This window comes from Acanthopagrus latus, chromosome 6, assembly GCF_904848185.1.
Source record: "Acanthopagrus latus isolate v.2019 chromosome 6, fAcaLat1.1, whole genome shotgun sequence".
Taxonomy (NCBI): domain Eukaryota; kingdom Metazoa; phylum Chordata; class Actinopteri; order Spariformes; family Sparidae; genus Acanthopagrus; species Acanthopagrus latus.
In genome coordinates, this window is record NC_051044.1 from 20,158,535 (window position 1) to 20,181,924 (window position 23,390).

Genomic DNA, 23,390 nt, shown 5'->3' on the forward strand with positions numbered 1-23,390 from the left:
TGGTATTTTTTTGCATTGATGTGAGAACTGCCATTTTAAAAAGGACGAGCTCACCCTAAAATGAAAATTCAGCCGTTAACTTCTCAGGCCCATGCCGGTGGATAATTGGGGGAAGTGGTCTCATAGTCCTTTTTTTTCCACCCTTGAAGGTTATGGGCGAGCTCATGGCCCCACTTCAGAAAGGGTGCACTAATGCTTTTTACTTAGCAGCTGAAGTTAAGAATTCAGCTTTAAAAGAGTGTAAGTAATGTTTTTTTGAATCAACATGGGATCTCAGGGAGTCTGGACACTTGGATTACACCACATAAGCTGCCTGGAGTCATTTGGTATTTATTTTCTGTTCTTTTTTTTCTTATCTACTTTGGTTGTTTAGCAAAATCCTGCAACACTGTGAAGTTCTAGAAGTGTTTTATGGACTACAAAACTCCACCTGAGTAGCTAATGACTGTATTTTCATGTCTGGGTTAACTTATCTGTTTATGCCATTTATGGCTTGAATTTGAAACTTACACAATGTAATAGCACTGTATTTGTAGTAGTTACCATGGTTACTACTGCAAACAGCATTTCTCCTCCTCACCATTACATCCCCATTTGCGAGCCACCGCGTTGTGAAAAATCATCAAGGTTTCAGTTTGACATGAGTGTACAATTTATTCTTCACAACTTGTGCACTACTGATGATACAAGGGATGTGCAAAACGAATGGGACCACAGTACCTTCTAAAAGCTTACTTTCATGCTCGGATCCAGCGGTGGGAATCCGCCACTCCAGACTGGGAAACTCTCTCCTCCACATTCCTTAGAGGGAATACCATCAGCGCATGACAAGAGCCCCACTCACACTCGGCCACTTAGCCTGCTGCCTCCCACTGCAGCCTTCACACACAGGGAATGCCTGTGTGTGCGCGCATGTGTCATGGACGGCAACCTTTAACACGCCACGCTGCCCTCGGACAGAGGGAAATCACAGAGAGAAAGAGTGTGGGAGAGGAAAAAAGAAGAAGACAGAAAGAGTGATGGGGGGCACCAGAACATGCTTGTGTCAAGCGGCTATGCTACGAATGTGATGAAGTGATTGATGGGAAGGTTCTTTGTGCTGAAGGGCATCCCCCTTTTTTTACCCTCTCTTTCTCCATCACCCCCAATACTCTAGGCTCTGTTCATGCCCAAGAAAAAAGAAAAAAAACACCTCCTCAACTTTCAGCACAGGTCTAGGCAGAGGTTTGCTTACAAAAATAGACAACATGACTAGACAAAGTGCAGCACAGTGTAAAATCTATAGGGAAAGCACCCGTCAGATACACACCAAACCCCTGTCCTCTATGGGCCACTGCACAACAGGAATGAGTATGTGTGAGTGCATGTATAAGGAGAGGGATGTTCCCATTTCCACTCTGTTTGAAGCACATGGACTGAGTCGGAATGTGAAGGGGGAGGATGGGAGGGCAGCAGAGCGAGGGGAGGTTGAGGGGAGAGAGGCGAGGGCGGTAATCTGAGAGGGGTATCCCACAGCGCAGACCAGCACATGGTCTATACACTCTACTGTGGGCCCAGCGCACAGGGAGAGACACACACACAGAGAGAGTTACCTTTCAATCAATAGCGGGATACTACAGTTTCTGGTAGGCGACGCCCCATCACAATGTAGCTACTGACTTTTACGACAATCACAACGTACCACAGTGTCTTTAACTCTTCAGCTGCTGAAGAAAATGTCTACTTGCATTTGTTACATGCAGCCTTACAGTACCTGCCACATTCTCCTAACCATAAGACAAACTCAACTCCATACATTGCAGCATATCTGAAAATACTAGAGCTAACCCTACAGATCAACTGTTTAGTCAACAAAATGTCCCACACATGTGAAAAATGCTAAACGAAAAATTTCACGCAGCCCAAAGTCATGTGTTCAAGTTGCTTCCTTTGTCCAAACAACAGTCCAGAACCAAAAGACTCTTCATTCACAATCATGAAGGACAAAGAAAAGCTTCTCAGGAAGTGTCGGAAATATTTTCTTGAAAATGTTGGCAATTCATTTTTCTTTAGGGCTAATTTTCCAAACTCATTGTTCACACTGGTTGCACTGGTATGCCATAGCCTATACACATTTAAATCCCATGCAACTAGACACAACAAGAAAATGTGATAATCTCTACAATTGCTAAATCTCAGGCGCACTGGTACCACAATGACTAATTACAATGATTAGTGGCACTTTTGGGTGCATGGAAGACCAGAATAGTGGCACCTTGGAGCCCTGCCATTTATCAACTAATCGTTGCAACTGTAGTATAAAGTCCAGCTATTTATCAATTATTCAAGAAAAGTCTCAGCACACATCAGTGCAGCTTGTTGTCAGAGATAAATACCACGGTTGAATTCATTAAGTGCTCTCTGATCTGACCATTTTGGCACTCAGCATCATCCTGCGAACCAACACCATAAAAACATCTATCCGCTTCAGTATTGCCGGATTCTTGCAAGCACCACCTGACTCTGGTAGTTGCTCACATCGGCAATAATTTGCAAGATGCTAAGCGTACCTGAATTTTGAAACACTGCAGTCTGCAGATGTGCTGACTGCACAGGGCTCATTATCTGTGATTGGATCTCAATAAGTTCTGCGACGCCGAGCTCCTCCTAACCCAAAACCCTAAACCAATGTTGCTCCAGGGATCAATAAAGTATCTCTGGTTCTAATTAAAACCGACCCGCATCCACCACCATCAGAAAAAAACAAGCAGCACTGCGTCAACTTAACCTTTCCTTCAAATGACAATAATCTTGCCAATAATAGTGCAGAGACAATATATATAAATATGTATACACATGTATAACTCTATTGAGTCAATGCAGCAACAGGGAGATGTTGCCACCCAAGCTCAACAGATATATGGGTGGGTAAATGCATAATGCTGCAGCACCACGGTGGATTCAAACAATCTCTATTTTGTTTGTGCATGACAGGTTCAGAAACTTCTACAGTACATATTCCACAGCCTCAGGACACGCTTAAACATGCATGAGTGAAGAGCACATATCAGCATACTCTTCACACACACACACGGTTGCCCCCCTGGCCGCACTCAGAGCGAGGCAGAACAAGACAACGAGTCTGCTAACAGGCGCCTGCAAACCAGAGAGATAAATATCAGTCCTCTGGTATGTGTTGCAGCTCGAGCACAGCGTCTCCTGCAGGTATATAACATTGTCAGGGCTGCAGCGCTGACATGTCAGTCCAACACAAACACATAAACACAACCACATAATTGCATTCAGGGAGGTATGCTATCAGCTCATACAACCACACCCTTCAACATGGACTGACATGAGATAACTGCTGTCACTTGTTGACTTCTTGTTCTTATACATCACTGATTAAATACATTTAAATTACCCAGCAAAGTTACTTAGTTTTATCCACAAACCCTTACTTTTTTTCATCAATCTTTTGGATTTTTTTTTACTATATTCTTAATGTGAATTTGATACCAGCAACGTGTTTTTAAAAAAGTTGACACAGGGGCAACAAAAGACTGGGAAAGATGAAGAAAGGCTTCAAAAACTACGGTTTGGAAAATTCCATAGGTAAACAGGTTAATTGCTATCAGGTGATAGTATCATGCTTGGGTATGATGGGGCATTCTTGAACAGGCTCATTCGTTCACAAGTAAGGATCAAGCAAGGTTAATTGCTTTGTGCAATATATGAATGTTGAAAGGGACAAATGAAAGGGACAGGGTAAAAGGATATTGGTACATGGGCTCGGGAACACTTGGTTAAACCATGGCTTGTTTGTTAACTATTAAAGCGTATTTATATTAATTTTTTTCATGGAGTGCCAACTTCTTTGGAATATGGCAACATAAAATTGTTGCAGGTGATTAAAATGTCGAGAAATGGATTTTAAACTCCTTTTAAATAACCGACTCTCCTACTTCGAGACTGACGGTTCTGAGAGATCATCTAAAACCTGTTCAGGCCAACCATCAAAACATGTTTACCTCATGTCACTGTGTCAGCTAGCATGTGTGACATTTAGCCTTTCTTGTTTTTGAACTTGTGCGACTCTGCACACATGCGGCCGTGTTTCCTTGTTTGTTCACGGCGGGGGGGCCCTGTCACGAGCTGTCCTGCATGCGTGGACGAGTGAAAAGGAAGACGAGCGCAGGAAGTCTGATCTCCACATCTACTTCCTGCTGGCTAACAGTGACCTCGAGGTAACCTCCGGCTAAGGTCAACATGTTAGCAATACACACACACCCAAACAGTGTCCGCACACGGTCCACGAGCTTTTAAGCTACAGTATGTGTGTGGTTGTGTGTAGAGGTGGTGCATCTGGTTTGAGTGAGGGGCCTGAAGCAGGGAGAGAACGGCTGACTCTCCCCGTTTTCAGGATCACAGAGAAAAGGATGCTCCTATTCAGCCTCCCATGCAAGAATGTGTGTAGTTTTTATCATCATGCACAAAAAAAGGAGTGTGTGTGTGCGATGACTGTGGGAAAGAAAACTAAAGTATTCCCACATTCAAAGTCGGTTTAAAGTAAAACTAGGGCTCAGCACTTTAAAACAAGCCCCTCTAAGCCTGCGTGTATGCGGCAACAAACCCTTTGAGAAAAATGGGAGAAATCTCCACCAGAGCCGCTTTCATGCTGGGAACAACCAAAATAGAAATGGTGCATCCACACACACAGCAACCAGGAGGTAGAACACCGTGTCCTCACACACATTCGTACTGAAGAAAAGACAAGCGAGTGAGCGAGTGAGCGAGTGAGCGAGAGAGCGAGAGAGAGAGAGAGAGAGAGAGGCTCATGCAGATTCAGCAGAGACGAGGTGATGAATGGCTTCATTAAAACGGCATTAGCAGAGGTGTGAACCCGACTGGTGAGTGCCAGCGTGCACTGATTGCACAGCACACACACACACACAAACTTGTCCCAATACTGAAATTCTTTCTTTGATAGCATCGCAAACCCACCCACCCATTCATTCATTTACAGTGTTTGGTGCTGATGCAAGTTTCAAAACGCGACCTCGGGCTTTCATAAATATCCCCGCTTAAAAAACATCCATGACAAGCCAAATTATTTTCAGGAAACGCCACCGACAATTCAGAATTTCCTTTAATCAACCCCCCTTCATCTCGGAGCATACCACCCCGCAGCCTGCGGGAGGTGAGGAAACAGCAGTGACACCACGGAAAAAGAAAGCGATGAAAAGAGGGAATAAAGGGGAGCAAATAAGCAATGCAATGCAAGAAAGCCAAAAAGCGAAGAAAAACCTGAAAAGAGCGAGGTCTGAAGGTTCAAAATGGAACAGACGCCTGTGTGTGTGTAGTGGTAACCTGATTAGCCAGACCCTACAGGGGAGACAAATCTACATTATTCTTTCTCATTTTTCCCTCTGCTCCTCACAAACCCAGAAAAATGGGGGCAATTCAGTAACCCTAGCAACCAACTCTGCCTACGTGCAGAGAGGAGCCGCTGATGGAGGGGGAAGGAGAGAGGAAGAGGAGAGAGAGAGAGACAGAGATGGGGAGTGGAAAGGCTAATACAAGTGCATAGTGTACTCTTGAACCGAGCAGATGGATCGAGTAGAAGTGGGGTTTATTCCCTCCTTTACGCTGCTCAAAAATTCTCTTCTTTTCAGGCCTCCAAATGCACATTTCCTGATCCCTCCTCCTCCTCTTTCTTCTCCCTCCTTGGTTTTTTCCCCCCTGTCCTGCTCTCTGGCCACGTATGAGGGCTGTTCAAACACAACCTGTTTCCTCTGGCTTCCCCCCGGGGAGCATTATCCAGCCTTTCTACTGTTGTGTTTTCTCTCCTTCCCTTCTTTCTGCCTCCCTCCTATTTATTTACAGCTGGATGTCTGTTCGCCCATCGATTGTTTTACAGAGGATATGAGTGGGCTTTGTCTCTGCCCTGCTCAGCTTTATATAGATCCCTCTTAAAGATGTTCTCACCAACACGGACACATACACACACACACAACCACAACACACACACACACACACACACATCCTCTCTCTCTCTCAGCTGGTTGTGAGTCAGTGTCCGGTGCAGAGGCTCCCGCATGCGAGCACAATGTGTGTGTCACATATGCTGAAATCATAAAGTAGCGATTATTGGTTCAAGCTGCCATAGGAGGCGGGTCGGATATGTGTGTGTGTGTCGCATTTCATCACAACTGTCAAACATCATGAGGGAGAGGGAAGGGGAGAGAAACGGAGTGAGAAAAACAGAGAGTTTGAGTTGAAGACCAGCAGTTCTTTTCACAATGGTTCGATTGTTCTTTGGATGTAGGCTGACAGAAAGAAAAAAGGTTGAAAAAGAGGGAGAGGGAGTGTGGGATTGACAGACAGAGAGAGAGAGAGTGTGTGTGTGTGTGTGTGTGTGTGTGTGTGTGTGTGTGTGTGTGTGTGTGTGTGTGAGTGAGTGAGTGAGTGAGGGGGAAGGCCAGACCACGACTCTGCTTTTTACATTTTTACACACTCTCACCGGTTGCTCTGCTGTTGCCGTGTGTGTGTGTTAGTCAGATAAAGCGAGTGAAATTTTAATGAATGAGGCACCCTAACAGGGGTCAAGGCCTTTATATCAACTATGGTCAGGTCACACACACACACACACACACACACACACACACACACACACACACACACACAGGCTCGGGCAATGTACTTTAGAGCTAAAACAACTACAACATTGATAAGTACTTGAGCTCTGGGATTAATCTATTGTGAAAAAAAATCAGCAAAATAATAAAACATGAAAATAAACATAAGTAGCAACCCACATAAGTCGTCATCTCACAGAAATCAACTGTCTGATGATACAGTTGACATTATGTAAATAAAACCCACGGCAGGTATCAGCGCAGTCTGCTGCAGGCTGGAGACGGGAGTGCATGTGAGTGTTTTGCATAAATAAATATGACATCAGCGTCATCGTGTTTTAAAATGTCAGTACAAGAAGGCGACTCATTGACTGGCTATACAAATCAGGTTTGCATGGATGCACCTAAACACACATACCACTTCTTCCACATCACAGCAGGAACACCTGAAAAAAGGGAAGGGAGCTTCCACCCAATCCCAACATGCCTCGGTCCTCAAGCCGAGTGAAGGGGTGGCAGCCAGAGTGTTGGGATTAGCCAACCAGGGCGGACGGAACATCTGTTGCCCAATCAGAGCATCTGGAACATCTGGCACCAATGAGCAGCAGTACATCTAGCAGATGAACTCTGACCTTATCCACTTGGCTTCACTGACTGCGATTTTTTTTCCCCCTCATTCATTATGCAGCCTTCTCAGTCTCACTGTCACTGACACTGATGAGCTGTTTGTTTTAGATCTGCTGTTGTACAACTGGACCGGTTCACCTGCATATCACAGTCATAGCAGACATTCTTCTTCTATCTCTCTGCTATCACCTGTATCCAGGATGAAGGAGGGTAAGCAGACAGGGAGGGACCAAACAGCTCAATCCAAATCGCAATAACACACACTTGTGAGCAGCACTGTGTGTGTGTCCGTGAGCACTGACGGTAGCCAACTCAGCACTTACAGTATTGGTAAATATAACGCTGTGTGTTTTCTCCCAGGTGCAGAGGCAGCACTGTAGTAAATTGTCATACTGAATACTGAAGAATATGAAGCATGTAGGTAGAAAGGAACAGAAAATCAATGAGTGTTTTCAGCTACGTCGTGGTCTAGTGCTGACATAGCACAAGGCTACTGCTACCACACACACACGTTCAAAACCAAAAAGGACAGTGGCGGTGGGACATCAAATATGGAACACATTGTTCTATTTCGACGGATCCAAGAGAAGGGAAGATTTTCACTCGTTAGAAACAAAACCTCCACCTTTATCTCTCAGTTCCTCTCTATTCTGAGAGGCAAGTGTGCTGACTGCAGAACTAAAATCTGTTGCACTGTGTCTGTGATGTGAAAGGCAGTTGATTCTTTTGCCCAGACACAAAGCCGTGGGCCCAAACAGGAAGCCTCACACTGCCTGTGCGATCAGTGTGTGTGTGTGTTCCAGCGTGACTCCTGAACCTCAGTTTCACACAAACATCCTTCCTGACTGATTATTTTAAGCTCCGTAAGCAGTTTTAATTCAGCTCACAATACAAACACACAAATCCAGGACCCCCCCCCCCCCTTTTCTATTCCACCAACACACGTTGCAGACATCCTCACCCTTGTACAGTGTATGGGGAGAGTAAATAATACCACTAAGAGTCGTGTGATTGACTTGTGGTTGGTAAATGCACCACTGGACTCAAGTCAATACAATCCAGCACTGATTGACAGCGCCGTAAAGAGGATCACACACAGAAAGCCCTAAATCCACCACTAATTGATTAGTTTAACGACTTCTCACATCCTTCCACCCATGTGTGATGTTTGCTGATGTGAAGGTAACCACAGCAAAGGGGTCAGTAGCTGCAGCTAAATGGACAATATTTTCTTCAACCCAACTGAAAACACTGATCAGTGATTCAATCTGAACTGTTTACATTAAGGCTTAATGAACATGATGTCATAAAATGTGTACAGAATTTAACCTTTTTAAGTAAAAATTGTCTGAACCGTTGAGGGTTGACTAATCTGCTAAAAACATGATAGATGATTGAGCACGAACTTCTTGTAAATTCAGCGTGGTTTTTTTGACAAAGCAACAATTCTTTGAATGAAATCTCAACTTTTGTTGACAGAGGAATGTCTACCAAGCAACAAAAATGATTCCCGCAACGATTTATGCCTAATTTATGTGTAGGTAATAAAATGTAAAAGGTTTTATGGTGATGTTGTTACGTTAAACATTTGCCATGATTCTGTGCCTGTTTAGGACTTGAAAGAAGTACGACCTCCTCACCGGCTTATGGACCAAATATGTATCATCTATGTCCTTTATCGGACACTTCCTTCACCTTTCTGTCTTTAACAAGGATTGGCCTGAAGCTGCTTGACCGAATAACAACCCACCTTTGAAGGTGCTCCACTGGCTACTACATTTAAATGTAGCTTTTTTTTGTCTCACGATGACCCTGATAAGGGCCACAAACCAAAATGCCTGCCTAATAATAAAGTTGTTCTATATACTACAAGTGTTGCAGGAACATTTAGAGCTGTTTAGACTTTTTCCTTCTCTATGCACCTTGGAAGTGGGTGAAGTTGTGTTAGAATAATAAAAAATAATCTGCTTCTACATGCCAAAATTTAATTCCTATCACGTTACCCTCATGTTTAGCAAACATGCACAGGAAGAATGTATTCATCTCAACCAGAGAGAACTGGTCAGATTATGTGTTTAAATTAAAATAAGGCACAGGTGTTTTCCTCTTGATTAGATTATCTAAAATAATCTCAATCTGATTGAAAATTCCCTCTGAGGCCAGATATAGGTGGTTACATGAGACATATTCACTGTAATTGGTCTATTCTTTAGATTATTAGTGGAAAATTAGGGTCCATGTAAACACAGCTCGTGCTACAATAACAGTCAAGCTGGATCCACCCTTCCTGATTTATAATTTCTCTGTTCCTTCTGCCTCTGATATCACAGTTACTGAATAAGAAAGAGAACCTCCTCGTGATTTATGTCACAATACCCCACTGCAATATCCCTGCTCCTCTTGATCAAATATACATCAATCAACCACAGCATGCACATAAAAAAACAAATATTCAACCAGGGCATAGAGCCTCACAAACACACTCATACACAGCCCCACAATCCTGCTTGCAGACAAACCTCTTGCTGTGTCACCACCTTTCCTATTGTGTGCGAGTGAAAGCAGCTATTTATCCTAAATCATATGTTTCTCTGGCTGCCTTGTAAACAGGCAGCTTAGTAACGTACACGTAGGCAGACACACGGCTTCAGTTTATGGCCGCAGGCGCTCATCCCTCCTCAGGGAGACACATCAACATCATATCTGCAGAGCTGAATGAGTTTGTAGGCCGGTCTGGAAAAATTCTAATCAACTACATCTGTTTGGAGATGCAGCCTGTGCATACCTCCATGTGTGGGAGTATTTAGTGTAAAGATCAATCAAGATTATTCAGCGCGTCACCAGATTGGATACCCCGTATTTCTGACTCCAAATACGGCATAATCAATAGGTTTCATCAGTGGCAGCAGTGGCTCTTATTTGCAAAGGCAGCTACTTATTAACATTCCCAGATGTGTAAAACACTGACAGATGCTGAAGCGCGGAGCCAAATGTACTTGAAAAATGAAACATCTGTCATATGTTTTTAAAGACTCAGCACTCCCTAATTTTTCCTCTAAAATGTTTCCCATCGCCTGATTCAAAGCTTTCCTTCATTCTTTTTTGGAATAATATGGCGAGCTTGCTGGCTGTTATGCGGGAGATGGAGATAGCTGCTAGATGTTCGTTGCCTGGATAAACGTAATGGAGCCTGTAATGGTGACAAAGCTCAGGGCAATTGGAAGTCTTTCTTTAAGCAAAGTAGCTTTCTGGATTCAATTCCAAATAAGTGCTCTATGAACTACGAAAGGTAGGCGATAAGCTCATTCCTTAACTCCATTTCAGCACCGTGTATAACCATTAGCATCTGCGTCTGAAGATTCCTGTTTCCTCTTTTAATGTCGTTCTCACTCTCCCATTCTCATTCTTGCTTTTTTTTTTTGGTTTCTGCATCTCAGTCATTTCTTCTGTCTCTCATACACACTCTCTCACACACACCCTCTTCCTGAGCAGTAGGAACATTCCTTGCATCAGCCAGAATCCCATATTAGAGTATCAGCACTCTGTCTGTGTGAAATAGCACAGACTGAGAAATGGACGGTATCAACGCATTGACATGCTTTTGCGCGTGCGTGCAGGCGTGCATGCATGTAATTTTCTTCCGCTCACATGTCAGATGAGATGACAGCATGCATCACATTCTCATATGTATTTTGAGGGATCACTTTGCTGCGATTACATTATGTTTTTCTTCACAAAAAAGGTACAGAAGGTAGACAACACTTTTCAAATGATTAATTGATGAGATGTCAAGTATTACTATTGCATTTCAATTATCCATTTGAGTGATTTTTAATGAAAATAGTGTAAATGCTTCAATTCCTGCTTCTTAAATGTGATACATTTGGGGGGTATCTTTACTCTTCTGGCATTAAACTGAATATCTTTGGATTGTGGACATGGCAAGACATATGATGCCATCATGCTGGGCTCTGATTGATAGTTTTCACAATCTTCTATGTTTTTTGGCCAAACGACTAATTAAGAATCGAAAGAATAATCGACTCATTAAGCGACAATGAAAAGCAGCTTCAAACTTTTTGAAACTAAGCCATAAATGTCAGCCCAGTTGCTCAATAAGCGGCAGTAGTCATGTTGTATAGCTTGTAGGCTAAACTTGTGTGAGAATACATATAACACAATTGTGAATGTAGCATATTGGTGCATCAGTAGACTGTGATGGTGTCAAACTGTCAGTTCATCAGCCAAACATCACAAAACAATGATGGTGGTTAAAAGGCCAAAGGAGGGTCTTGAAAACAATCAGAACAAATGAATTCACGTCAGTTCATCAAACCCGAGCTTGTCTCGGTGAATGTGTGAATGTTTGCATCGTGCATCTACCTCTCCTGCTGCAGAGAATGTAAGCCATGGGAGGATTTACATTTATTTCCCTCCCATGACAGCTGCAGCATGTGGCTGAGATAGCTTGATTGAAGCAGATGCACACAGGTTTGATCCCTCAGTTAACTGGACTGCTAGTGTGCATCCATTTAAGATTTGGGCAACAGGCTAGACACATGTTAGCAAATGGAGGGAGACAGAGGTGTGACATGTAGGTGCTGCCTGATACCCTCCATTAAGGAATGCCTAACAGCAGTGCGCAGCGTAATGACAGTCTGTCTGCGTCTTCCAGCGAAGGCAGACCGCTGGGAATGTCACAGCAGACGCACAGCACCTGGAGACGCCTCTCCACAGCTGGGAAAACACGCACACACCTTCAGCAGTTATGTGGATGCACAGGTTTATCCTTTCATCAGTGCAATTCCAGACAGAGAAGACGGGATATGGAGAAACCTGTGGATGGGAGAGGTAGCCTGACAACACAGCTGTTCACTGGGGAGCAGTGAAGTAACTGACAGGGGGAATCGATGCAGAGGGTCGATGGGCAAACATTAAGTCCACAAGCTGACAAACACAGCAGACAGCCCTCACAATGCAGCACGGACAGAAAGCCTTTACACAAGCTGCCAAGCATAAACAGCAGCCTACCGGGACATTAAGACCAACAGCGCTAATGTCACTGTGGTGACAGCTAAAGGAGTTTGCACACAGGCAGGTAAACAAGAGAAAGAGGCTAAAAAGAGGTGGTTTAACAGTTAGCTAAGCCCTAGACGGCTCGCTTCATTAGTTTAACCAATTAGTTTTAGTTTTCGACCAAAGCAGACACCTGCCAAGATTTCGTAGGGATGGACAGATTTATGGATTCCGGCTGATGTTCATCCACCTTACTGATGGAAAACAAGATGACAGTCACTGATAGTGGCGACACTGATTATCTGTTGTGTCACATACGTTTTTCGCTCTGAAATTCAAGAGCTACTGGCTCATGAGATCTCTGCCATCAGTTTGTACGGCTCTGTAAGCACTGAGAAAATGTTATCAGTGAGTAAAAGTTGTATGATCTCCTTTGTGCTCTTACAACGATAGTTAGGAAAGGGCTGGATGGCTTTTCACAGTCAATGTATCCCTAAAAATTCATATACAGAGAAGTGACAAATTAAGGGAACGCTTGAGCGAAGAGGTGAACCAAAACAAATCCTTCCATATGGGGAGCAACGGGATTGTTGAGAAGCGCGACAAGTGTGAAATGGACCCTTCACATACAGTATGACACGGCTTTCAAAATCACTGGATCTCAACTCATGTGATCAGCTTTGGATACGTTTTGGCAGAGTTCCAGAAACTTGTTGAATTCATGCCAGGATGGAACCACACACCTTACGACACATCATTGTGGATGTGCCCTTTAATATGTCACTCAACTGTTCATCAACACCAGCTCTTCTGGTTTCACAACACAGAGATTTATGATGAGCCGCTCGTCACCGACTTGTCACTCTATAACCTACAAAGTCGCAGGTGGCAGAGAGGGAGGCGCCATGAGGTGTCAGTATGGTGTGGGTCTTCATGGGGAGATGGGAGATGGTGTTATGTATGAGGAAGGTGGCTGCCCATTTTATCTGGCGATCGGGCACTGCAGCACCAGTGGAAACATGCTGTTCATGAGGAGGACAATATCCTGTCCTCCTTCTCTCCCCCTCCTCCTATCACTAACCTCAACCTACAGATCTGATAAGCAAAGGCTGTCAGTATTAGTGACACTGCCCAGCTGAACACGGGGACCCTGCCTGAGGACAGAAACATCCAATCAGCCAGTAAACAGTTAACATCTGAACGCCCCTCTTCCACCACTACAATCTGCTCTCCCACCCCTGCTGCTCCCTCGTGTCCTTCATCAACGGCAGGGGCGACGTCAGTGATCTGTGATCAATGGACGAGCCTTTGCGCAAATGTGGTCATTTCACAATAATCTGCGTTAAAAGCCATACATGAACAGCATGCAGCATGCAACGGACGGCAGCGCACACCAGCAGCAGCAGCAGCAGACACGCAGGAGACAGAGAGGGAGAGAAAACGCCCTGCCTTGTTCCATGTCGAAACCCCAGCCCTCTGGGTAGTCTCCGCACACACACGCACACACACATACACACACACACCACCTTCTCATAAGCTCGTCTTCAGAGACCATATAGAAGCCACATCTGGACAACAACACTGATTTCTGAGCGGGTTTCTTTTTCCTCCCCTCTGTCTTTGTTGGCCATCTGTGTGCTGCGTTAAAGGCGAGCGATCACACGCCTGAAGACACGTTGATCACGGTGTTCCATTAATGACCGCGATTATTGACGTATGATCGATCCGCCACGTCCGCATGGCGACAATTAACCTTCATAAATGAGCGGTGAAATACAAAAGGCGAGCGCGTCGTACGCTTTACGCCTGATTGGAGAGGTGAGGGCATACAGAAAAACCCAATGCAGTCAAGTAAAAAAAAAAAAAACAACAAAAAAAACACGCTTTACAGTCAGAAAGCACACATTTAGCGGCACATTGCTCCACCTTGAGCTACATCGTGTCACGTGAGAAGCTTTTGAAAAGTTTCTTTTTTGTTGTTTTACCTTTAACTTGAGTTTCATATTCGGCCACTATCTCCTTGTCCTTTCGGAATTTCGCCGGAGACGTCATGGCTGAGTTTGGAGATCAAACCACTTGCCCTCGTCGCGGAGTCAACTGGGTCTCGATCAATCAATAAAATCGGCCGTAGACTGAGGAGATGCCACTCTGGAGAAGGGTTTGGAAAAAAAAAATAAAGGGGGGGAAGGAAGAGATGAGAGATTGGGAGCTCCTCAGTGTGCCCGCGGATCTGTATTGTCTCCCTGCCTCCGTTCACTCCGGGCGCATTGTGAGTTTGGCGCTGCTGCTGCTGCTGCTGTATGTTCCCATCCGCCGCCGCGCCTCACCGCCTCCTCAAAACCGGTTATGGTGCAAACAACTTCAAGTGAAAGGAGATGCATTCCCCTGTCAAAACACAAACAGCGACAGCTTGTCAGTCAGCACTTCCCCAAAGTTTTCGGTTTTTTTTTAATATAAATATATATATTCGCCCTGAGCTGGTATCGGCCTCAGAGCTCCCCGTCCGCCTGTCTAAACTAAACTGCTCCCCCCCTCAGAAGTGAGAGAGAAAGAGAGAGAGAGAGAGGAGGGACCGAGTGGAGATGGAGGGGCTGGCTGGGCAGCCCCAGTGCGCAGGACAGGCATGGATGCACACATGGAGAGGGTGGATGGATAAGTCCCACTACTATGTGCCTATAGCTTCGTTAAGATGAACCTAAGAGAGGGGGAAAACCTTGGAACATCATTTCGGATGCTACATCGTTCTCAACGTGATGACACTCCAGTGAGGATAAACTGAGCTGAAGTGGGTTTAATATGTCATTCCGTGTATAATTTCAGTAAAGTTATGACTGTTGACAGGAGGAGAGGATATCTTACATGTCCTCGAGGTGCGACTGCATGACTGTGTATCTAATGCACAAGACAAGAAAATCAACTGTAGCTAGGAGCTAACAAAAGTTAGCCCAAATTTAGCCAAAAACTCCATCCTTAGCTTTAGCTGGCTAGCTAAATAAAATCCCATTCTTGCTTCTTTTTAATGATAATATAATAATGGGAATGCAAAAACCGCGCCTTGTAATTCGACGATAGCAATTTTCTTCAACACAAAATAGTTTAATTAAGCTCTTCTTTGTCGTTTTTTAAGAAACCCTCCTCCAGAAAAATCAATGTATCAACTTTTTTTTTTTACTGATTCAACGACAACCCCGCTGCATTTCATAGGACACAGCTCGACTTCCAACACCACAGTTGGTGGAACGGAATTTGAACGACATGCAGCCACACCAATCACCTTCCGGACTTTTGAACGTGGGCGTCTTATTCCTGATTTTGAACCAATAGAATTCAGACGTTGGAATGAAGGTGGCCAATGGTGACGGTTAATGCGCAGTGTATCCAATCAGAGACAGGTGTAGGGTCTTTTAAAGATAGTTTCAGGAAGTGCCGTTAAATACCAGGAAGTTGTAAACAAAGCTGACAGCTATTCGGTTAGCTGTTAACTACACCTGAATGGATGCTGAGCCAGTCGTGTGAAACAGGCTAATAATTCGCCGATATCGTGTATTTATCATAAATACGACCAGGCGTTTCCTTTTATACAAGATCGCTTCGCGGAAATAGTTTTATTTCCGTGCGTTTTTTCAACAAGCTAAACGTTAGCTGCCTTCCGTTTTGTCATTAGGGAAAGGCTAACGTTTGCACAAGGACGTTAGAGCTAGCGTTATCGCTTGCGAAGTAGACGTCAAATCGAATATTATCCCGAACCGAGCTGGACAGTGAGCTACATCAGGACCCGATTCTTTTTTCTCTGCTGCATTTGCTGTCTGGGCGCAGAAAGAGCGAGAGAGTTCTACCATTTTAGCAGGACAACAATGTCTACATCCAACGCTAATTTCAAAAACAAGTGTGTGACCCAAGTGAACTGCATATTCTGTGACAGTCTGCTCTGCACGAGAGGCATGAAAGCAGTGCTTCTTGCAGACACTGAGGTTGAGCTGTTTTCGACTGATATACCTCCCAATAGGTAAGTGCTAACAGAGTTAGCAGTGCTGCTAGCCTTTGTTTATGTCTGCTGCTGTTGCCAGGGCAAGGTGTAATTGGAAAGATCTGCAGCTAACTGACATATAAATGATCATTCGGTGGGAAGGGGACACAATAACGATACTCATACTATGACAAACCGTATCTGTTGCATGAAATTGTGGACTTAATGTGAGTTTTAACCTTTCATGGCCGTGTTTGTTTCTCATTACACGCACCCTCCCCCAAGAACTGTTGACTTTGTGGCCAGCTGCTACTCCACTGAAAGCTGCAAATGCAAACTGAGAGACATCGCATGTCTCAAGTGGTATGTGAAGCTCTTCTATAGCCCACAGGGGTTGCTTTAGAAAGACCATCTGCTGATGTGAGATGTTAATAAAAGCAACACAGATAGCACAGCAAATAAGTAGGGACCAGCCATATAGTTGTTTATCACAGTATACACCTGTAGAAATTGCAAGTAATGATCATTTTCATTGTCTATTTGTATGACGATCACCTTAATGATGAGTCGATTGGTGTATTAACGACTTAAAGGGGTAAGGGGTTATGAAATTCCTTCGACTCACAGTGACAGCTATCCAGGCAGAAAACCTACATGAACCTACAAGAAATTAATTAAGACAACACATCCGAGCTGATATGAAAAACATAGTTAGTTAAAAATATCATTTTTCAATTTCCTAGAGCCGAAGGTGAAATCTTCATATGTCAAAATATATCCCATTAACAATAACACAAAAGCAAAGATTCACATTTGAGGAGCTGGAATATTTGGAATTTCTACTTGGAAAAATGTCTCAAACAAATGAGTCAATTGTCAAAATAGTTATTTTCCATTTATTTTCCTATATCAATCTAAAGGACAGTTTGGTTCTACAGTGAGGCTTTACGGAGCCCCTTTTGTGTTCCCAGGCCTTTGTTGTTGTACTAGGGGCCAAAAACAAACATCTGTTAGATAATGGACACCCACTAGTGGAGTTAGCACTTTTCACAAGTGCCTCCAGTAAAGTGCTGACAGACGTTTCTTCTTTATTCTCTCTCCCTCCCTCTCCCAGTGGTAATGTTGTGGGCTACCATGTTGTGGCCCCCTGTAAACCCTGCCTGCTGTCCTGTAACAACGGCCATTTCTGGATGTTCAATAGCGACGCTGTATCTACTCTCAACAGACTGGATGCGACAGGTCAATATATGCACCCACTGATGAATTTGGAAGCCGTTACAATTTTGCCCTGTTAAATGTGTTTTCGTCTTCTTCGATTGTGTCCACAGGTCTGAATCTGCTCCTGTGGGGAGATCTCCCGGAGCTGGATGACAGTGAGAACGAAGAATCGGAAAGCCCGTCAGAGGAGGAGTGTATTAGGTAGACAGGGAAACGGACAATGCGAGATCCCTGGAAATGCCGGCATTTGAGAGGTGGAGCTAAAACAGTGTACAGACCATGCTTGCGATAAGAGGGAAAAGAGAGGCCTTAAAGGGTAATTTGATACTGAACTGAACGGGAAAGAAAAGTGCGGCCCCACTGCTCTGTATGGGGTAAAAACACATTCGACCATGCCTTAATCAGTGATGTCACGGCAGGTGTTTTGCCTTTCACACCTGCTGTGTCGCCACTGATTGACACAACATTTCTCCAAAGTTGAAACCCACAGAGAACGGTGCAGCAAAGGTTTTTGTCCCTTTTGTAATTTGGTGTTGAATTACCCTTTAACCTGTGACCATGCCTTTCCCCATCACCTTTTCACTGTTAAAAGCACAGACACAAACAGACACACAATACTTTCTCTCTTTCTCTCCTTTTCTTTGTACATTTGCGTGGGCTAACCTCAACCATGTCGCTGAAGTACACAAACAACAGACAACTAGACCCGTTTATCTAGTGCATTCTGCGTTTCATCGCACGTTCTCCACCGAGCTCGTTGTCGTGATTGGCCTCATGAGAAGCTGGTGGGGGGATGTTGTTGTGTGAGAAGTCAGTGGAACTAACCAATGAATGCTGTGCTTTTTCACGCCATTTACGGTAAAGTCCAGTTTTCTGATGAGATGACCACAAAAAGCCTACCCTTTTTTTTTTTTTAAATTAATGGCAGTTATAATCTGCACAGTGAATATGCTGTAATAAGCAAACACTCCCATTTAACAGTCATGTCTTAAAGGATTATATGCTCAGTGTGTGGCTGGGTGCTGAGTGAAAGCTAGAGTGCATTGGAGAAATAGCACAACTATTGAATGATATAGTATATATACATATATAAATATCTGAGTTTTTTGCTTTTTAAGGGCATATTTGATTTAGATTACCTTTTACGATCTGATGTTCCATCAGTGACATGTTTTGATATGCTAACACAGTATTTGTCACACACCTGACAGCAGCAGTATGTGTTTAACACCCAGATAAATCTGACTGTAGCAGTATCTGATACTAACATACCAACTTATGCATAGGGTGTGCTTCCACAAAGGCCTGGAGCAGCTGGATTTTTAAGTTTAGTGTTTTGTAAAGAGCTCAAATCATGTACTAAATTTCCATATTGATAATATAATATGAGATAGATAAGACTAAGGACTAACAAAAAAAGTGCAATTCTGCAGCATGCTGTAACTCTTAAAAACAGGAGAGGATAAGGGCCACTGAAAAAATGCTTTTTAAGTTCTGACTTGTTTCTCAGAAGTCTGACTTTTCTCAGAATTCTGACTTTAAACTCAGAATTTAAGACAGAGCAAAAGTTGGGATTTTGACTGTAATCTCAGAATTCTGAGGAAAAGAAGTTAGAACCGACCATAATACTCTTCCAGACTTGGATGTGGAGTGAATTTGTGAAAAGTTCTCACTGGATTTCTGTGTCCGCATTTTGTTTTTCTTATGTCACCGTTCAGATTTATGTAGCAGCGTAATTGTAGCACCTGCAGAGAAGAAAAGGTCAGCTCCAAAGAATCATGGAACATATCAATATTGAACTGATTGACTGGCTGCCCCTCTAAAAAACACTTTATTGATTCTCACTCAAGTCAGCAGAGCTGACCTCAAAACTCTTGGTATTCTACTGGCCTTACTAATGCTGTGATCACTGACTATGAACCTGTGTTAAGCTGCAGAGTTGACGCTGTTTGTTAGTGGGTCATAGCCAACTGACCAGGCCCCTCTCCTCAGCCTGTTGTGCCAGACTCGAGCTTCAACAAGTCACAAGGGACCTCAACTCACGCTGGTCCTTTTTTGGCAGTACCATCCTTCTGTTCTTGTTATTGTTTCACTGCCGTGCCCTGCTGATACTACGATCCTGTCTTATAGTAACAGTCTCTCTGTGAGTGAATGAGATTTGCCTGAACTGTGGGCAAACAGCGCTGAAGGAATGTCACTTCTTACCTGAAGGAAAAGGATAAAGAAGCAGATATTTTTTTGAACAGAAAAACCGTAATTGGCCTCTGTTTGTTTTTGCTGTAGCCTTTAGTTGTGGAAAACGACAGATAGGGGAGGGGAACTTTGGCCAGATTTTCACATCCTTCACCATAAACTTATAACTGACAGTCTGCTACACTTGCACACCAAATACTGTCTACGTGGTAAACAGATAGGATACAGTGCATCAGCTAGGTATTTATTAAAATCCACAAACCAAATATATAACCACATACTTCCTTTTTTTGTTTACAAGCTTTGTTTACAGATGCATTGGTTTGTACTGTATCGTGCTATAGTACTTATGTTTTTTGTTCATGTATTTAATATTTCATTTGTAATGTAGTGCTTTGTTTTGTACGTTACAGTTCGGATGTGTACAGTTTTACCTCAAGAAGGTATAACTCGAACGCGAGCTTCCTCTGGCTAGGACAATTGTCATATGATAATCAAAAGAATTATTTAAATGGCTGTTTTCTGACGTGAATAACTTTGATTAACATGCCCTGCTGAAAAGAAATGTATATTTTGGAATTGCACTGAAACTGCATCGGTAGTTTGAAAAGATGATTTGTTGTTTTGTATGCTTGTTAACTTAATAAACTTTTTTTTTTTTTCCAAAATATCTTAAACCGACTCTGTTGTCATTTTTTCCTAATTCAGATTCGCTTTAGCTTCCAGCCTCAGATCTGCTGCTTATACTGGGCTCCACAGAAAAAAGTTTTTGTTTTTTTAATCTAGAAAATTGGCATTACATGACTCACAGAATGTTTGGTAAACTTCTCACACTGAGCATTTTTGTTTGCTTTAAAAATGCACTCAGTAGTTCTGGGGAAGTTATTCTCGCCAGAAGAGGAAGATCTTCACTGACTGTTTTTCTCGTGCTTAAACTAACGTAATAAACAAGCTCTTCTTGTTTTCATGACTGAATGAAATTAATAAACTGACCTTAAAGGACAACACGGTTTCATACTGTTTTTCTTTGTTAAAATGTGGCAGACCCTGCCACCTTTCTAGGTTCAAACAGTGTTCCAGGGACCTTATTTTCCTCAGAGAACAACTCCATTATTCAGTTACGGAAAAACACGTCTGAGTTTATATCATTACCTGATTAATATTGGTAACATTCAAATTCAGAGTTTGAATTTCTTCTTAAAAACTACATAATGTCCCTTTAACTTGCTTTAATTACTCCCCTCCCTGTTAAATGACTAAACATGTTTGTACAAAACGCTCCAAACAACGTGAAGCGGTGTCTGTTGTGTTTGGTTCACCGCCTCCAATGTCGACACACAAAACCTGACTCCTCTCTGATTTGCTGTGCTCGGATGATTGCCAAGATTGATGATGAATTCATCAGCAGTCAGTTTTATTTATAGCCAAAAATCGCAAGTTTATCTCAGCTGACATATATCTCACATATCTCACTCTCTATCAGACCGTCTAAAAGGATCACAGGTAGAACAGACGTGCAACAGATGCGAATTACAGCATCGCACAAACAATTTAAGCACAATACACAATAGATAAAGTGCAATGTTTATGTTCAAGGTCCAGTGTGTAGGGTTTAGGGGCAAAAATGTAATATAGTTTTCATAATTGTGTTTTCATTAGTGTATAATAACCTGAAATTAACGGTGTATTCAGTTTATCTCTGGAGACGGAGGTCAGTACATTCCACTACAACAAGGTGGGAGAACAGCTCCTGCCAGGTTAGTCACTGCTAGTCTGTAACACATCACCCAGTACACGAACACTGAAGCAGCATCACCACAGATAGAAGCTGGACAGCGCTGTGTGTAAGACTGATTTGTTGAGACACAAATGAGACAGACGTGCTAATAAACAGTCCGCTCTCCAGCATTCACAGCTGTTGATGAGTAATACAGCCATCTTGGATTTTGAGGTTGGGCTTCGGTGAGGACTTTCAGGGGAAATTGCTTACTGGGAACTGAGATTTTCCGACTTCTCAGTTCAAATGGTGAGAGTCATTGTGTTATGTTACCTCGGAATGAGCTTTTAGTATCTACATAGAGGGTGGAGTCCACCATGTCGCGCCGTCACAACATCTACAGTAGCCTGGAGCGGACAAACCAGACAAAGAGGGTCCATTTTCACATGTTAAGGTGCCACGTGAGACGAGGGGTGGTGGGTCATGATGTGACTTAATCCTACACGCTGCAGCTTTAAATGTACAAAATTAGCTGGTTTTAGTAAATGTATTAGGTCTTCAGCTGGGGACTGAAAGTGCCAAAAATTACTAATAATCTCTTTGGTGGACATTTTATCCTACAAGTCTCATGATGATGCTTGAATATGACAGTATTGGCTTGTGTAGACGCACCAGAGGACGAGTTGAGCAAACTGGACAATCCTGCTGAAAATGATTTTTTTTCCTGCCATATCACTGAGTGTCCTCTGTTACCAACAAAAAGGAGGTCATGACGTCACAACCTGAAGACAGCATCCGTGTGTCTGTGGTGGACATGGGTGTGTGTTTTGAGATCTCCAGGAGAACTGTTCATCATTAGAATCACTCAGACTGCTAAACCGCTCCGTTGGCAAGGGCACTTGGACTTTTTTGAAACTGTTTCTGTCAGTGCATGACCATTGGGTCTTTTCATTCATGCAGTGTGCAGATTTGCGATATTCATCAACAGCTTTTGAGGAAACTGACATTTTGGATCAATATGTATGAGCCACAGTACTCCTCGACACGGGTCGGAAATATGCTTTCGTTTTGTTTCGAGGCGAGCAGGTTCATAATGTGAAGGCACTGAAAATTCATGAGATGGATTTTGACTACCGTACAGGAGGAGATGGTAAGCCAGAAGCCTGACCAACATTTACAATTTACTTTAACAACAACTTGTCTCTCACGTACAATGTGCACTTATTTTTGGAAGCATTACCTGATTTGAGTTTCTGTGTATTGTGTTCCTTTCGGCATGCGCCATGAAAGGATTTGGAAGGATCTGACTGATGTGGTAATTAGTCTTTGCATACCTCCTTCTCAAGCATTCTCTGCTGCTGTCGGGACACGTACCGGGCATTGCAGGTAGTGAGGGCAGGAACAATCTGAAACAAATACTTGTGGCCTGCCTTGTTTTCACATGTTTTTTTGTAGCATCCTATGCCCTCAGAATATCAGCTCTGTGTTTGTGTTTCATGTTGCACCGCGTCATGAGCTCTGTGTGCCTGTTGTTTTCCGTGCAATTCAATATCTTCCCCTCAGACTTCCTCACACGGATCCAAAGGTCGGGGTCAGGAAAAACCGCTCTGTTTGGCCGCTCCCTTGCGTAAAGCCACGCGACGCTTTGACGTGAGTGAGTCCTATAAAAGGGAACTGCACTCCGAGGCGCCCAGTGGTCAAGCAGACAAGACTGGTTTCCAGTTGTGTGTTCACAGGGCGCTGTGTGAATGTGGAGCAGGGTGTTGCTGAGTTGAGAAGAATGTATGCACAGCGCTCCCAGAGCATGGTTGCCTCCCCTTGACAAATAAAGGATAAATAAATCCAATATGCTGCCTGTCTGCCCCAGTGACTGCCAAGCAGGTTCATCAGGCCGAGACTCTGCTGCTAAAACAACATGCTAACACAAGTCCACACATTGTGTCACACCAGCTCTGGGTTACAAAAGGCAAAAACAACACAAGGAAGCAGAATCGTGACATGTTGTGATGGATAATCTGTTTTTCATGGTGCACAA

The 23,390-nt window shown here is 43.4% G+C and overlaps 2 protein-coding genes across 4 annotated transcripts in view; one reads left to right on the forward strand and one right to left on the reverse strand.

Annotated features, from left to right (window-relative positions):
- Positions 1–15,459, reverse strand: part of srgap2 (SLIT-ROBO Rho GTPase activating protein 2) — a 58,846-nt gene extending 43,387 nt beyond the window's left edge. For 2 of the 3 annotated variants that reach the window (XM_037101739.1, XM_037101737.1), the window contains exon 1: positions 14,246–15,040. In XM_037101739.1, the coding sequence (XP_036957634.1) occupies positions 14,246–14,312 (67 nt within the window). In that variant the 5' untranslated portion in view covers positions 14,313–15,040. Of the gene's footprint in view, positions 1–14,245; positions 15,041–15,119 lie in introns of those variants that run through there. The other variant, XM_037101738.1, reaches the window with a different exon arrangement.
- A 164-nt stretch (positions 15,460–15,623) lies between these two features.
- fam72a (family with sequence similarity 72 member A) lies at positions 15,624–20,309 on the forward strand. The gene is made up of 4 exons (XM_037101746.1): positions 15,624–16,266; positions 16,513–16,590; positions 17,342–17,466; positions 17,556–20,309. The coding sequence occupies exons 1-4, from the start codon at positions 16,115–16,117 to the stop codon at positions 17,648–17,650; spliced, it is 450 nt and encodes a 149-aa protein (XP_036957641.1). The 5' UTR covers positions 15,624–16,114; the 3' UTR covers positions 17,651–20,309.
- The last annotated feature ends 3,081 nt before the right edge of the window (positions 20,310–23,390 follow it).

Coding starts and splice junctions, on each gene's coding strand:
- fam72a (XM_037101746.1), top strand. CDS start 16,115: ATGTCTACATCCAACGCTAATTTCAAAAACAAGTGTGTGACCCAAGTG. Junction 16,267..16,512: donor ACTGATATACCTCCCAATAG/GTAAGTGCTAAC, acceptor CCCTCCCCCAAG/AACTGTTGACTTTGTGGCCA. Junction 16,591..17,341: donor GACATCGCATGTCTCAAGTG/GTATGTGAAGCT, acceptor TCCCTCTCCCAG/TGGTAATGTTGTGGGCTACC.